This window comes from Lates calcarifer, linkage group LG17 (assembly GCF_001640805.2).
Source record: "Lates calcarifer isolate ASB-BC8 linkage group LG17, TLL_Latcal_v3, whole genome shotgun sequence".
NCBI classification, from domain to species: domain Eukaryota; kingdom Metazoa; phylum Chordata; class Actinopteri; family Centropomidae; genus Lates; species Lates calcarifer.
In genome coordinates this window covers 22354930-22369518 of record NC_066849.1, presented here as the reverse complement: position 1 = coordinate 22369518, position 14589 = coordinate 22354930, and the positions used below count along the sequence as shown (strand labels likewise).

The 14589-nt window shown below is 38.5% G+C and overlaps 1 protein-coding gene across 3 annotated transcripts in view; it reads left to right on the top strand.

Annotated features, from left to right (window-relative positions):
- The window catches only part of LOC108902611 (glypican-5), a 48768-nt gene that overhangs the window by 13747 nt on the left and 20432 nt on the right, over positions 1 to 14589 (top strand). For all 3 annotated transcript variants that reach the window (XM_018704549.2, XM_018704548.2, XM_018704550.2), the window contains exon 8: positions 8360 to 8480. In XM_018704549.2, the coding sequence (XP_018560065.1) occupies positions 8360 to 8480 (121 nt within the window). The remainder of the gene's footprint in view (positions 1 to 8359; positions 8481 to 14589) is intronic.

The following is a 14589-nucleotide window of genomic DNA, read 5'->3' as shown; positions in this document are numbered from 1 at the left end:
TCTTGCAGGAATTTTTTCTCTTACAATTTACAAATACAATCACTATTAATATTTACAATATTAAACAATTTGATGACACACACTCACAATACATCTACCAACAAGTAGCCTTGAGCAGTTTGAGGACCAATGAAAAACTGCTGGTATTAGCTGCCAAACCAAACTGAAGGCCCAAGGCCATATACACATAAATTAAGGTGATGGCAAGACCCAGCTGGCAACAGGCAATCCCCCAGTTGCTCCTGGCCGTTCCACCTCATCCACCTACACACACACCCACACAGACAGGACTCTCAAGCAGACAGAGCAGAGCACTGAGTAAGATGATAGTGGGTCATTATGATGCACATTTAGATAATGCTGGTTTTAGAGTAATCATTTAAATGACTTCCCTTATTTTGTTAACAAGTCAGTAGGACATCAGGGACTGACATAAGGCCATTAACAACACAATACAAATACACAGAATCACCCATAAATCACCATCCTCATCATCATTGTGTAGACACAATAATTCCCACAAACTCAATATAATATAATATAATATAATAAGGAAACCAGATCATACAATATCATTAAAGTACAAGACAATACAAATGTGTATTGAGAGAGAATGTATTGATATTGCATAACTGTGTTCATAACGGTTACAGTTTTTATAGATGTCTGTTGTACAGCTATTTAGACAGATTAATATACACTTTCTAATGGGTCCAGTTAGAACTGTAATAGCTTAGTTTCTCCAAAAGAGGGAAGCATTTTATCACCATCCTAAGTAATCAGACAGTAACTCTGTTTCCACCACTGAAGACCTGCCACACCCAATTTTTTAAATGTGTTTTGTGTATTTTCTTTATGCATGAACATCTGTTGTACATGAGCCATTACCACTTCACAGTCAAGAAAATGTTGCTTAAAGAAAGAGAGAGAAATGTTCAGAGGGGGTGAAGAGGAAAATAGGGAGGATAGAGAGAGTGAGACTAAGTATAATTTATCCAAACCACAGTATATCACTGCCTCATCTGATACGAGAGGTAAAGGTATAAGCCTCAGCTGTTGGTATAGTTTGTGTCTGTATGTGGGTGTGCATATGAGTGCGCGTGAGTGTGTGTGTTTACATACGTATCCAACAATGAACCTCCCCATCATTACACACTTTCACCAACAGTGGACCAATGAGCCAACACAGGCAGCGGCAGTGGGGAAGAACAGTGCAGGGCCATGACATTGGATGTTTACTCTGGGTGTTGGATTTAGAGGTTGTGGGTTCAAGTTTCAGTTAACCCTAGTAAATTTTGATTTCCAATGTCTAAAGGACACAAAAGATTTAAGAAACACTGCTCAAATGCTCCTGACCTAATGGCTCTAAGAGTCAGAGGCGTGCTGAGAAGTTTTGAGGTTAAGGCTATGAGTATTTGATGCTCACTAAATTAATAATTAATAAAATCCAGTGTGCAAAGGAAAGAGTCAAAAGCAAAAGAAAAAAAGTTCAAGTGTGTCGGTTCTAATAGCTCAGTCCTCAGGTGCTGCGCTTTTGAAGTCCAACACCTAAAGTAAACACTCAGAGGTTCCAACAAATATTGCTGAATTGTCTATTTAAACTTAATCAGGGTGTTAGAGAAGTGCTTGGAAGTTTTGAGGACATAAGTTTCTTCCTTGTCATACTCAAATGCTCTAAGACATACAGCTCTGAAGTGTCTGACCAAATGTCTCAGGGTGATAGAAGACTGCTCTGAAATTTTGAGGTTCTGGGTTCAGACCTTGGTGAATTTTAGAGTCCAACAGAGATGAAAGACTTCTCCAATAAGTGGACCTCAAGTGTCTTTGACCAAATAACTCAGTGTGTCAGAGCACTGCTAGGAAGTTCTGAGAATGTAGGTTCTTACTTTTTTTTACTTGACTGAAAAGCACTCAGAGTGAAGTTGAGTCCATTGGGGAGAGTGGGGTGTTAGTTAGTTACTGTAAGGCACCAGAGGCCTTTTGGACACAGTGCTAATCAAATGCAACACTATTTGATTATTTCTAGAGTATAAAGTCAAGGCAAGATAAAATGTGAAAAACAAAGGCATCTTGAAAGCCTTTATATGTTTTCATGTCCCAGTCTGTGTTCACCACAGGCAGTTCCACTGGGCTGCAGGCTATGGAGGTTCCTGTTTGATTGGTGTTGATAGGTGGTCCTTGTTTGATAGGCAGACACCCAGGGTTGCAAGTCCCCTCTTGACAATTTTGAAATTTTAAAAATCAGTTTTATACTTATATTATGATGAAAGATCTGAAATAAAAAAATTTGTATTTTTCTTTTTTCAAAATGTCCAAAAGATATAAACGCATTTGTGTGAGTGTGATTGTGACAGAGCTATGCAAATGTCTCCACAGGAATGCAGCTAGATTTACAATTGAGGCACTGACTCTCATAATTACACACCTCCCTCACATCAGATCACTATCTCAGGTAATTTCATTTTCACTGTGTGTGTACAAGCGTGCATGAATGTGTCTGTGTGCACACTGCAGACTTTTTAAACGTTTGATCCAGGAGATGAGACAGAAGAATAGATCGCTGTGTATATTACGTTAGCAACCCCACAGTAACCGAGGGCAGCGGCAGAGCAGCATTTTCATTATGGTGCCGGTGATTTATGTCTGTCGTTGTCCGGATCTTATTAAGTGTCACTCACAGTTGCACCTCTCTGTGTCGTCTGCAGCACACTTTCTGTAATATTATCATCTGGTGTCAAACAGACACAGCCAAATGACACTGTGTAGTCTGGCCAATAGCTCACTCACAGCACTGACAGCTTCCAATCCATTCAACAGGCCATCAGGTTTTGGACATGAGAAAATGCTTTAGATGTGCAGATGCTGTAGATTCCATCTTTTCCACTTGAATATAAAGCAAAACCCACAAGGTGAGATTTATTGCTCAAACTGAACAGATATTGATGAGAGAGAAGGTGAAGACCTGATGAACAGTCACAACATTTCTGCAAAACTTGAATTTATTTGCTCATTCTGCTTGAACTTACTGATTGAACTTAACAATACTGAAAAGAGCAGACAAGAAGTGAAGCCACCACCTCATCACCTCCAGCCTCAGTGAAACTGATTCCTGTTAAAAATGATGTAAGAATAATATCTCTTCATCTTTGAACAGATGTGTTGCTGCTGCAGGCAGGGTGTTTTAAGAATGCCTCTCTGCAAATAGCAAAGAGTTGCGTACAGACAACCCCGGGTCACCTTTTCAGCTTGCACTCCTGTTTTTTGTGCATAAGACCCTCCAGGCTACAGAGAGTTGATGGGTGAGACAACATCCATCATCATTTCTTCATCCCTCTATTGCACCAATCATTATGGTGCTTAGTACATAAATAATTGATCTTTCCATTACATCTTGCATAGTCATAGTCATGGAAATTGACCCACATGGTCCCTCTGCATCTGTAGCAGAGACTGCAGTGACCTCAAGTGCTGTCCTCCCTGTCACCTATCCTTGAAGTGCTGATCAATAACAGCTGAAGGCATCTCTCTCAGAGACCTCCTTATCAGTCTTGTTATTAAAGCCGATTGTCGCCCCATCTCAGTGGTTACCTTATTTTAGCTTTACATGAAAAATATCACATACTTCGTTGGTTTCAGAAGGGATGGACATGGTTTTAGAGCTATTTATCAGTCCAATGTGAATTCCTCTCATTTTAAGCCCTCACCAGTTCACCGTTCATGTAAATGCCAGCGCTTGTGTCTTCCATGCTTAACTGTCAAATATATATATATAAGTGTGTGTGTGTGTGTGTGTGTGTGTGTATGTTTAAAAAGATATTTATCACAGTAATTTGCATGTCTCCACAGCAGCTGGTTTTAATGTTGAGAAGGTCACAGAATATAAAAAAAGTTGATATCTGTCTTGCTGATAAATTTACATTTAGATATATAGAAAAACTAAGAGCCTGGCTTGCAGAAACCTCTGAGATGAAGAAAGATTGTTGTTGAGTGTTGTTTGCCTCTTACTTCCTGATTACGGAGATCTAATTTATAGACATGCTCCTGCCTCCACCTTTAAGCCTCTAGATTCCATTTACCATTAAGCTCTTGGATTCATTACTGGAGATAATTACAACTCTCACCACTGCATTTTTCATGATTAGGTCAGTTGGTCTTCCTTTACCGAGAGACATAACAACTGTTGGTGTTTATTTAACTACAAATGTCTTGTTGGAAAATTGCCGGCTTGTATATTTATTTTTACACTGTGGAAGAAAACACTACTTTATTGTCAGTGCACAGGTAATGGGCAAAACCATTAAAAAATCCAAACAGTTTATACTCCTTTATAACTTCAAACCCATTCTTAATAATTGGCTCTTGTAATGATTTGACTCATTTTGCTAATTGTTTTGTTTTGTTTGTGTCTGACTGTAAACAGGGTGTTGCGGTAAAAGAGCAAGTATTGCTCAGCAAACCTTGTATAAATAAAGGTCAAATCGATTTCCTGTCACTATTGGCTGTTTTGTTACAAACGAAGAAGAGCAAATTCCCAGCTTTAATGCAGATGAAGGAAAGCATGATATTTGCCAGAATATTTGTTAGATGTTGACAGTCTTGCGTCTGTCGCAAATTCATTAGATGTGTGGTGTTGACACTGATCCCTAAAATCTTTGCTGGAGTCTGAGAAATCTTGGGATTTCCCCCTGGGGTACAGTCTGTGGTTTTTAATTGAGCTTTTATTTATTTTTTTTTCCATCCTCCCCCTCACTCTCCTCCTTTCCTGTCCTTCTCTTCTCTCCCTCTCATATTTTTCTCTTTTTTCTGTCTTAAATCAGTTCAGGGGGGTCTGCTCAGCCTTTTTATCACATGTGTTAATGCGTAAACACGTGCACCAATATCCTGTTATTATGCATAATACTGACTCATTCTTTTTTGGGCATGTCAGTACATGCACCATCTGTAAATTTTTATTGGCCATACTCTCATACAGTAAAAGCAGAAATCAAATTCTTTGCATATACATAGATAGCAAGGATGCACCTTTTGATCTTTTGTTGTTCAACTCTGTAATCAATATAAGCGGTTTCCATGGTGATAGTGTTTAAATGTGTCTTTTGTTTATGTGGCAATACAAAAGAGATTCAGGAGTTATGGTCTGTCTCATAAAGTAGGATTAGTGGGTTAGACAGCTAACTTTAGGCTTAACTCAGGCTTTCTGGATTTCTAAGGCTTCCTCACTTTGTTTTGTGCAGCGTGGCATGTTAAGATCAAAGATTGTGAGAAAAACGTGTAAACAGCCCACCCACTAACAAATCAACTTACTGCTCCAGTTTATACAAAGTGTTTGTTGCTTTTGTGTACAAATAGCAGATGGCAAGTTTAGATTCTTTCATAGTATTTCCTTGAGTGGCTATTTCAATGTAGTCTGTTAAAAGGCTTTTAAAGCACTTCAGACCATGAAGAATTGGAAATCTTTTCAAGGTTAAAGTTTGCCCACTGTCAATAGCGTTACGCTGTGGTAAAGGTTTACAGTGTAGCTACAGATCCTGTTTGGGCCACTGTGGCTGCTCTGTGGATGATGTATGCCTGTAAACTTTACCACATTGGGAATCACAACAATTGTTATTGATTTTTTGCATTTCCTTATACATTTCTAAGTTTCTCATGCCGGTGGACATCATTGAAAACATGACAACATGAAACAAATTGGAAAAACATTCAGTTCTCATCCTCTTGTCACTAGACATCTCCACTGCAAACCTTCAGTACAGTAGCCAAGAGGGCTCAATACTCTACAACTTGAAAAACAAAACACAAGTTAAGAAAACATCTTCATCAATTTGACAACACATGCGCTGCAAATACAGAAACGCACCGTAAGTAGCACAGATGACACAGAGGTGTTTCCAGGGAACACAAAAGCGATGAACATGGCTGGGACACACATCTTTTTTTTTTTTTTTTTGAAGTAATTGAAGTTTGCTACTCATCAGTGGTATTGGTGGTATTTGAGCTTCTTTTACATGTTTTTGTTTTTGCATGTTTCAGACATTATTGCAGATATCTGTATCTGTATTTGGTTGTGTTGTGTTGTGAGTAGTTGCAGCACATTTGTCCTTCAGTGCACTCCATTGTACTGCCATCCCTGGCCTCCATCACAGTGATAGAAAGACAACACTCTCTCTCTCAGCTCTTTTCAAAAAGTAAAAGATATGGAACACAGTTAATATGCAATATAGCACAATACTTCCTGATCACGTCTGCTACATCTGTCTAGTGTTGCACTCGTGCTATAATGAATATCCAATGCTACACTATAAATCAAAATCTACTGACTCCTGTTAACCCTTTGCATCATCTTTTAAAAAAATGTTAATTGTTTTCACACACTGAAAAGTAGCTTCCATTAATTTGTGCAGATGGTTGTACAGTCACACAGACCTTTGTCAATTGTTCTTTTCCTGTAGCCATTATGTTTTTCATTTACAAGCCAGTTTTTCTCCAGTAATCAGCATTGGCAGCAGAAACACCATTATCGCAATCATGCATTTCATCATTAAACATAAGAGCAAAACTGGTCGTAATTATTTTTTCCCATACCCACTCTAGGCTTCTGAATATGTTTAATGTGTCAGCAGTATAGTGTTTAATTTGATTTGGTTTTGTTTCTATTGATTATTTTTATTATAGTTATGTACTGTGTTCTTTCCCCCAGTGCATTATAATATTTTTTGCCTCTCTAGTGACCTAATTTTCCCCATGAGGATCTGTAGTCTCATCCCCTCTTAAATTAAACATGGAGCTCTTGATCTGCTGATGTACATGATTGGCTGCGTATTTAATACGAGGCTCGCTCAAAGCTGGGTTTGAAAACGTATCTCACAGAGACAGTTCATGAGCACATCTGTGAGAGCAGTTATCATCGATTGCCAAAGTCAGGGTTAATGATCAAGAATAACATCCAGCCAAAACACATAAAAGAACCAGACTAAGCTGAACTTGAGTGTGAACACCCTGACATTAATAAGACCTCTTATCGGGAGAAAATGTGTGCATGAAAACAAAATCTGTGTGAGAGTAAACCACAGATTTGTAAAGCTTAATTAGAGACTTCATGTATCACACAGAAGTTTTAGATGGGATCTGACTCCAGACCAGCAGGGTAAGCATGGCTCCAGAGGCCAGGGTCTTCACCACCACACCACCTCTTCACATTAGTCAAGTCATTTTAGATTCATCCACCATGTCTCTGCTCTCTGGTTCCCACAATCCCTTTCCAGAGCGTGTTTGTGTTTTCAAGGGTGTGGACTCAGTGGTTAGTGAGTTGGTGGCTGATTGTATTAGCTAGCAAAGCTGGTTCGGGACTTGGAAACTTGGAAAAATATGACTCATGAACCATTTGTTTCTTCTCTTTTGCTTCTCTCTCACTTCATCATCTTTTTGATCCACCCACTCCAACCCCCCACACAGACAAAATGATGTGATACTTGTTTAAAGTCCACTACAGAAAGAAACATCAAAATGTGAGATGATCAAGAATCACATGCAGTGATGACTTTTATTTTCCACATTCAGGCTACTCCACCCAATTAATCTTTTTTTTAGAGTTTAGTGTGAACTCCTTATGATAAAGTAATTGCAGGAAAAGTAGGCCAACTAAAGTAAATGAAAATGCTCCATTTAAAGTAATGCATTTGTGATAAAAGTAGAGCGAAAATATTCCCTTTCATAGACGTCAGTTATTGATTCTTAAGTGTACATGCATTTGTTGTACAGCAGGTGTCCAGATGGAAATGTTCCATATAACTGTGCATGGTGTAAAACTACAGCTATGCATCATATTTTAAGTGATCAGTAACTGCAGCACAGTTAATGCAGTGGAGTTAATGATACAGTATTTTAAATTTGTGAATACTCACAAATATAAATAAATTAGCATTTGGTATCTAACATCTGGGAAGTTTACATTCAGTGAGTTATTTTACAGCCTTGTTGAAAACCACTAATAATGGTGACTATCAACAGTGAATCAGTCCTTAATAAAAACTCCAGAGATTACGATCAATATGCCAGGAGATGAGCTCATGTCACTACAGTTAAAAGTCTCAAGTGACTCCTCTGTTCAGATAAAAGACTGTGCTTCTTTGTTTTCTTGCCAGAAATGAACTAATTTTACAGTGTGTGTGCGTGTGTGTGTGTGAGTGCGCACATGAAGTAAAGTAAGTAAATCATGAAACCCAGTCTGCACATAGCCTGAACACACTCAGTATAGTGACTGTGGTAAAACTGGGGCAGGAGAGCAACACATACACACATACACACACAGAACTGGGGCATTAAGTGCTGTATGTCTCTCTCTTGTTTTGTCTCTCTGTAGTTATGCGGGTCGTGTGGTTGGCAGCACTTTAAAAGCCCAGAGGGAGAACCCGGAGATGACCATCCGCAATACAGATCCTGTCCTGAAGGGGGCGAAACAGAAACTGGAGCAGCTCACACAGGTGAAGACACACGCTTCAAATTAGGACCAGTAAATGAGGTCAAAATTAGTCCACTATACTACACCATTCTCACAGTTTTTTTAAACCAAACTTTAAGATTTCACGCATCAACTTGTGTGTGAGATAATCCATTCTCTTGTTCACAGGGGTAAGCTTTTTGCAGACCTAGGGATAGCAGAACTGATTGGCTGGTTCATTTTTCATAAGAACTTTGATCCAGTGTAAGCCATCTTGATTGTCTTATTTGTTTAAATTTGAGATATTCATGGTCCTGAGATGCTGATTTTTGATTATTTTGTTGACCTCATGGCCTTTCACCAGTGCAAAACTACAGTGCGAGAGAACATTTAGGAAAATTTAAACATGCACATAGACAGATGTAGCTCTTGTCTCATGCCACCATCTGTTAAGAATTTCACCCTGACCTACACTTTGGCCCATGACAAGGTTTCTTGAATATCCCCATTTCTCAGAAGAATTGATTTTGGGTGACCCCCCTTACCTTTCCTCTAGCACTGTCACAGACACAGAAAATCTAGTGAGCAGATTGTCATGAAATTTACTGAATTAATTTGTTACCCCCAGAGACATTTTCATGTTTGGACACTAGAGCTTTTTTCCTGTCTTTTTTGCAGTCTCAACATCAGGCCAAAATGTCAACTTTGCATCAGGACTCATTTTTCACATACCTGATAATCTTACAGGCATGTACAGTACACATGTACTATCTGACCCTGATCTTCCCAGGGGCTGACATGATTATCTTCGACACCTTTGAACGTCTATAAACAGCAGCAAATAGTTGTATTTTTATCAGCCTAATTGAAAAAAATAACCTGATAACCTGATTATCAGGTTAACCTGATTGTGTATGTCAGGCACCGGCACAACTCTGTGCGCTGACATACATAACTCTGTTTTATTGCGTTTCTCTTACAAACCAAGCAGTCGTTATCATTTGGACACAGCTCCTGTTGACTGTTACAAGAGCAGCTGTGGGACTGTCCTCTGTGCACAACCAGTACCTTTTCTCACTGTCTGTACCCAGGCTCTTTAACAAAGTCACCTTTGATGTATTTTTGCATTAATCAATCAAAAGAATTAATCAACAACTATTTTGATAATAGATCAATCGTTTTAGTCGTCTTTTCAAGAAAGAATGCTGCACATTTGATAGCTCCAGCTTTTCAAATGGGAAAATTGCTACATTTCTTTGTTATATATACATGATAGAAACTGGATTCCAGGACAAGAAAAAAAAGAAATTTGAATACATTTCCCTGAGCTATAGACATACGTTTTCACTTTTCAATTTATAAACAAAACAGTTAATTGAGAAAGAAATCCACAAATGAATCAATAATGAAAGTAATCATTAGTTGCAGACCTAAACAGGTTATTTATTTATCCCAGTGTACAGGCTATTCAGTAACCTCTGTTGTATTTTGCATATGTAGATGTAGATAAAGTCAGAAGATTGTGGAAGATTTCATAACTCTAACCCACAGAACATTAATATCTTCTGTTCTCACCTTGGCTGTGACACCATGATGTATAAAGGTGGTTAGCATTCTGCAGGTATGATGCTTCTTGCCTTTAATGGATGGAATTATTCATTTATGGGCTTAAAATAATGATGCTATTGTTAGTTTGATCTTTGGCTATTATTATTATTATGAAATATTAAGAGCGTCCTTATGGTGTTTCTCTAAAGTGTGATGTAGGTGTGATACACAGTTTCTAAAGCTAGCTACAGGGCTCAGGGTTTTGTGGTGTGTGTGTGTCTGTGTGTGTGTCTGTGTGTGTGTCTGTGTGTGTGTGGCTCTCAATCATCTGTTATCACCTCGTATGTGAAGTGCTGCTTAATCCAATAAACTTAAATGTCAGCACTCTAAACAGATGCAGATAGTAACATGCAATAATAGATGAATTAATTCACCAATTAAACCAGATTTATGCAGCACTCTCAAAGCTTCGGACAGCATGGTAATACGGTGATACGATTAGCATGGATGATTCATAAAAATCATTTGAATATAATCCATAAAAATGATACATCAAGGTTATTCATAATGATGATTCATTATTTGTGCTGAAGTCCATGTGACTGTGTTCAGAACACTTTAGAAAGAGTCAGACAGGTTGATAGACAGGAAGATGAATGTATACTGTACAGGGAGAAATACCAAATAAAAAGCAAAAATAAGTCAACAGAGAAACATCTGGTGTGCTGCCCCGTAAACGATAAGGCTAGTAATGTTCTTTATTTTTGTTATTGATGACAAATTACATGGGAAAACCAAAGCCAACAATGTATTGGTCCATCTCTCCAAGTTTTCCAACATATCCAACCTGTTTGTGGCATTTAAGGGTTAGCAGTATAAACTTTTAGTTTTTAAAGCTGGATCATTTCCTGAAACAGCTGAGCACTGTTGTTTTTAGCAAACATTAGTCAAACAGGAGTAAATAGTGCATTTGTTATGGGCTATTTTAAGCAGCAGATTTGGTGCGCTAGCAAGAATGTATGGCAGCAGGATACTGTGTGTGGAATCAATACAAAATAAACTACAGTGTCCATGTTCAGTGAAATGAAACAATGTGTCACCTAGGATAACAGTGAGGCTCAATCATGTGTTGTGTTTTTAGTAGTTTTTTGGGCAACAATGGAGGACCATAGCACAGAGAAATACAATAAACAAACAATAAATAAACATAGAACATCACCAGACTTATTTCACAGTTTAAGCACATAGAGTCAAGAAATCAGTTATACTTGAATATGGGATACTAATGATATGTTTTGATGAGACAACAAGTTCTTTCACTGTCGATTCGCTGAGTGCTCAGATGTGAGGTCAAGAGCGGAAATCATAGCCTGTCAAGAAAACCTGATAAATTCTGTTAACGTGAGTGTTGTTGGTGGAAATGGAATATTCATGGAAAATCATGGGATGGGACATACTAAGCTTATTTTTCTCTTTCTGCTGTTGAAGCTCTTTCTGTGCTTCGTCTAATTTTGGTGGTGAGTCCATTAATCATGTTACATTTACATTGAGGAAGTGCCAAGTCAGCACCCCACCCCACCACCACCCCCTCGCCCCGCCATAAACACAAACACACACCACACATGCGCCATGTAATCATTTATGCATGAGATCTGCTTTCACAGGCCCATTAATTCAACGTAACCTGTATGTGTCGTGTTAGCATTTAAAGAACATTGAATCGTCTGTGAATCTTCTAACATGATCACACCTACACATGCTCAAACACTATGGGAATAGGAAAACTTAGATCAATGTTTTTGTACTTGTAATGTATGCCCACTGGATTAATGATGCTGATGGTAACAGGCCACAACACAAACCGGGGGGAGAAAGTCAGATAAAACACAGCTTATCTGCATTGCAAACTATTTTCAGTTCCAAAGGGTTGTGCTGTCTTTCCACCTATTTGACAAACTGAGAAAATGCAAGTCTGTGCGCACAAACCAACCCTGTGATCAAGTTTAGATTCACCTTTGGAAATCCGAGGCCTGGGCTGTGCCAGTGCTTTCTGTGTGGGGGGAAGCTGTTCATCTGAGGCACACACTTTAATGCTCGCCATTTATTAATTATTATTCATGCCTGTCATGTGTGCCATTTAAACACTCGTACTGCTGGGATGAGAGGAGAAAGAAAATAGGAAACAGGACAAAGAAGCATCCTTGGAATTTTAATTATTTCCTTTCGGAGGTCTGTTTTTCTCTCTGTCTTTCTTTCAGTCTCTTCTTATCTGTCACTGTCCCAATTTGTGTTACATGTTAATTAGACCTTTGCTGCAGTGGGTTGTGTTTCACGCAGGCTTTGCCCTCTAATGGGATTCTATTAGTGTAGCCACTCGCTTATCCTCGCAATTAAAATTTGTATGTACATGCTCAGCCAATCAGGAAGAGCCTAATCAACCCTGTGAGGGCTGCCCCTGTACTGAAAGGGTCCCAGTCTCAGCACTCGTCATCCACATTTTTTCTTAAGTGACAGCAAATGTGAACATGGCCGAGGACAGCCTCGTTAGAGATTCTGCTCTTCCTATTGTATCTTGGTCTCGCCTCATATCCCCAGAAATGACGTTTATATTGAGTGATTATGCAGCATATCATTAGTTTACATCTAATGACAACATTCAGTGCCAATACAGAAAGTAGAGACACGTGTAAATTTCATTGTGGAGACCAGAGTTTGTGTCTCATCACAGACCTGCAGTTAATTTAGGCAGTGTTTAAAGGAAAAGTCTGACATTTTGGGAAATCCTCTCATTTGCTTTCTCATAGAGAGTTAGGTGAGGAGATAGATACAACTGTCATATCTGTTATATATGAAGCTGCAGCTGGTAGCCAATGAGTTAGGCTCAATATATAAACAAGAAACAGGGTGAAACAACTAGACTTGCTCTGTCTAAGGGTAACAAAATCTGGCTACAAGCACCCCAAAGTACCATTTTCCATTCAGTCTCATTTGTAAAAACGAGAAGTTGCAGTTTGCTGGAGCTCACTTAACAAGGGTGTAACAACAAGCAGATAATGTGAAAACAAATGATTTACTTTACTGATTTAGAAACATTGGGGTTAAACACTCTGTTATTGGAGATAGAATCAGAATCACTCAATATCAAGATTTTATTTTTTATTTTTTTGGTGATAGGGTCGCTATAATTGTGTATACATATATATATATATATATACACATATATATGGTCAAGCCTGTACAGACCTGCTACAGAGTCATACCTGTATACATACTAGTAATTGCACAATCTGATACTTTTAATGTCATGAACAAACAAAGATAACTTGCCAGTCAAAGTGGTGATTGCTTGAAAGAGAAGAAATTGGTATGACTGCCACTCCATTGCTCATTATTTTGAATGAATGTCTTGTCTATCTTGTATTTCAAGGAGAGGTGTTTAAGTTTTCAGCTGCACAGATTTTGTACTGTAATATACAAACAGAAAAAATAAGATAAGACCAGAAGTCCCCACTTTAGCCACAAACTGCCATGTTTTTCTCCTGCCATTAGTTAGATAGGACCCCGTTTGGAACTGTCACCCTTGAATAATTTCACTTGTGGTCCTGTTGGTTTCACTGGAGAGTTTCAATGCCACATGGCCCAAGTTCTGTTTAAATTCTATCCTCTCCACACGATTAAGAAAAACAGTCCTGGTGGAAACATTGCTGTAATGTATTTTTGTCCTCCCTCAGCCCTCATTTGCAGTCCAATGACATGATGGTGAATCACCACGCAGAGTCTAGTCTCTCCATGTCCCTTCGGACATGCTGTCATATAATAACCTTGGTTCCCCTTGTTCCCACGACTGCCCCACACCTACTGTATGGTGGAGGCCAGATGTCCCTCCTTATGCATCCACCTAGCATCTATCTAACAGGGAATTACACCATGAAAAATAGGTGTGTTTCTCAGACTGGTATTTTAGGACAGCTTTTTTCCTCCTCCAAATTCCTCAGCAGTGAACCAGCATAACAACAGCTGTTTAGGTCTGGATAACATGTGCACATTAGAGCAAGTCATCTTCAGCTGAATCATCTGTAAATGACTCTGTAGTCGTTCCTGTTTGCACAACATATTCTGCTCCATATAACGCTGCTAATCCTAGATTCTGTCAAACACATGTAGTGCAATATAATATACTGTTGCATATTTTCACTCACACTAATGAAAAATATATAGTATTTGCCTACTCAGACAGTATGTGCATATCACATTTTGTATTGTACAGAGTTACAGCTTACACCACTTTATGTGTTAAAGAGATTATATTTGCAAGGCAGAGTTAAGCCATATTTAAATACTGGAAAGTAGAAAGGATTTTGAAATGTCTAGCAACAAGAAACTGAAGTGCAGGATCATTTTTACAACCACTCTTATCCTGCATGAGGATGAAGCTCTAAAAAATTGTTGTAATTTTAAAATCCCAAACCGTTCACTCTCAGTTTGGCCTTTGTAAGGTTTAATTTGCTGGACAGATTTCTCTCTCTAAGGCAACATAAATCATTAATATAGATGTTACAATCTCTGTGGCATCTCCAACTCTGTATATATAGAAATGTTATCTT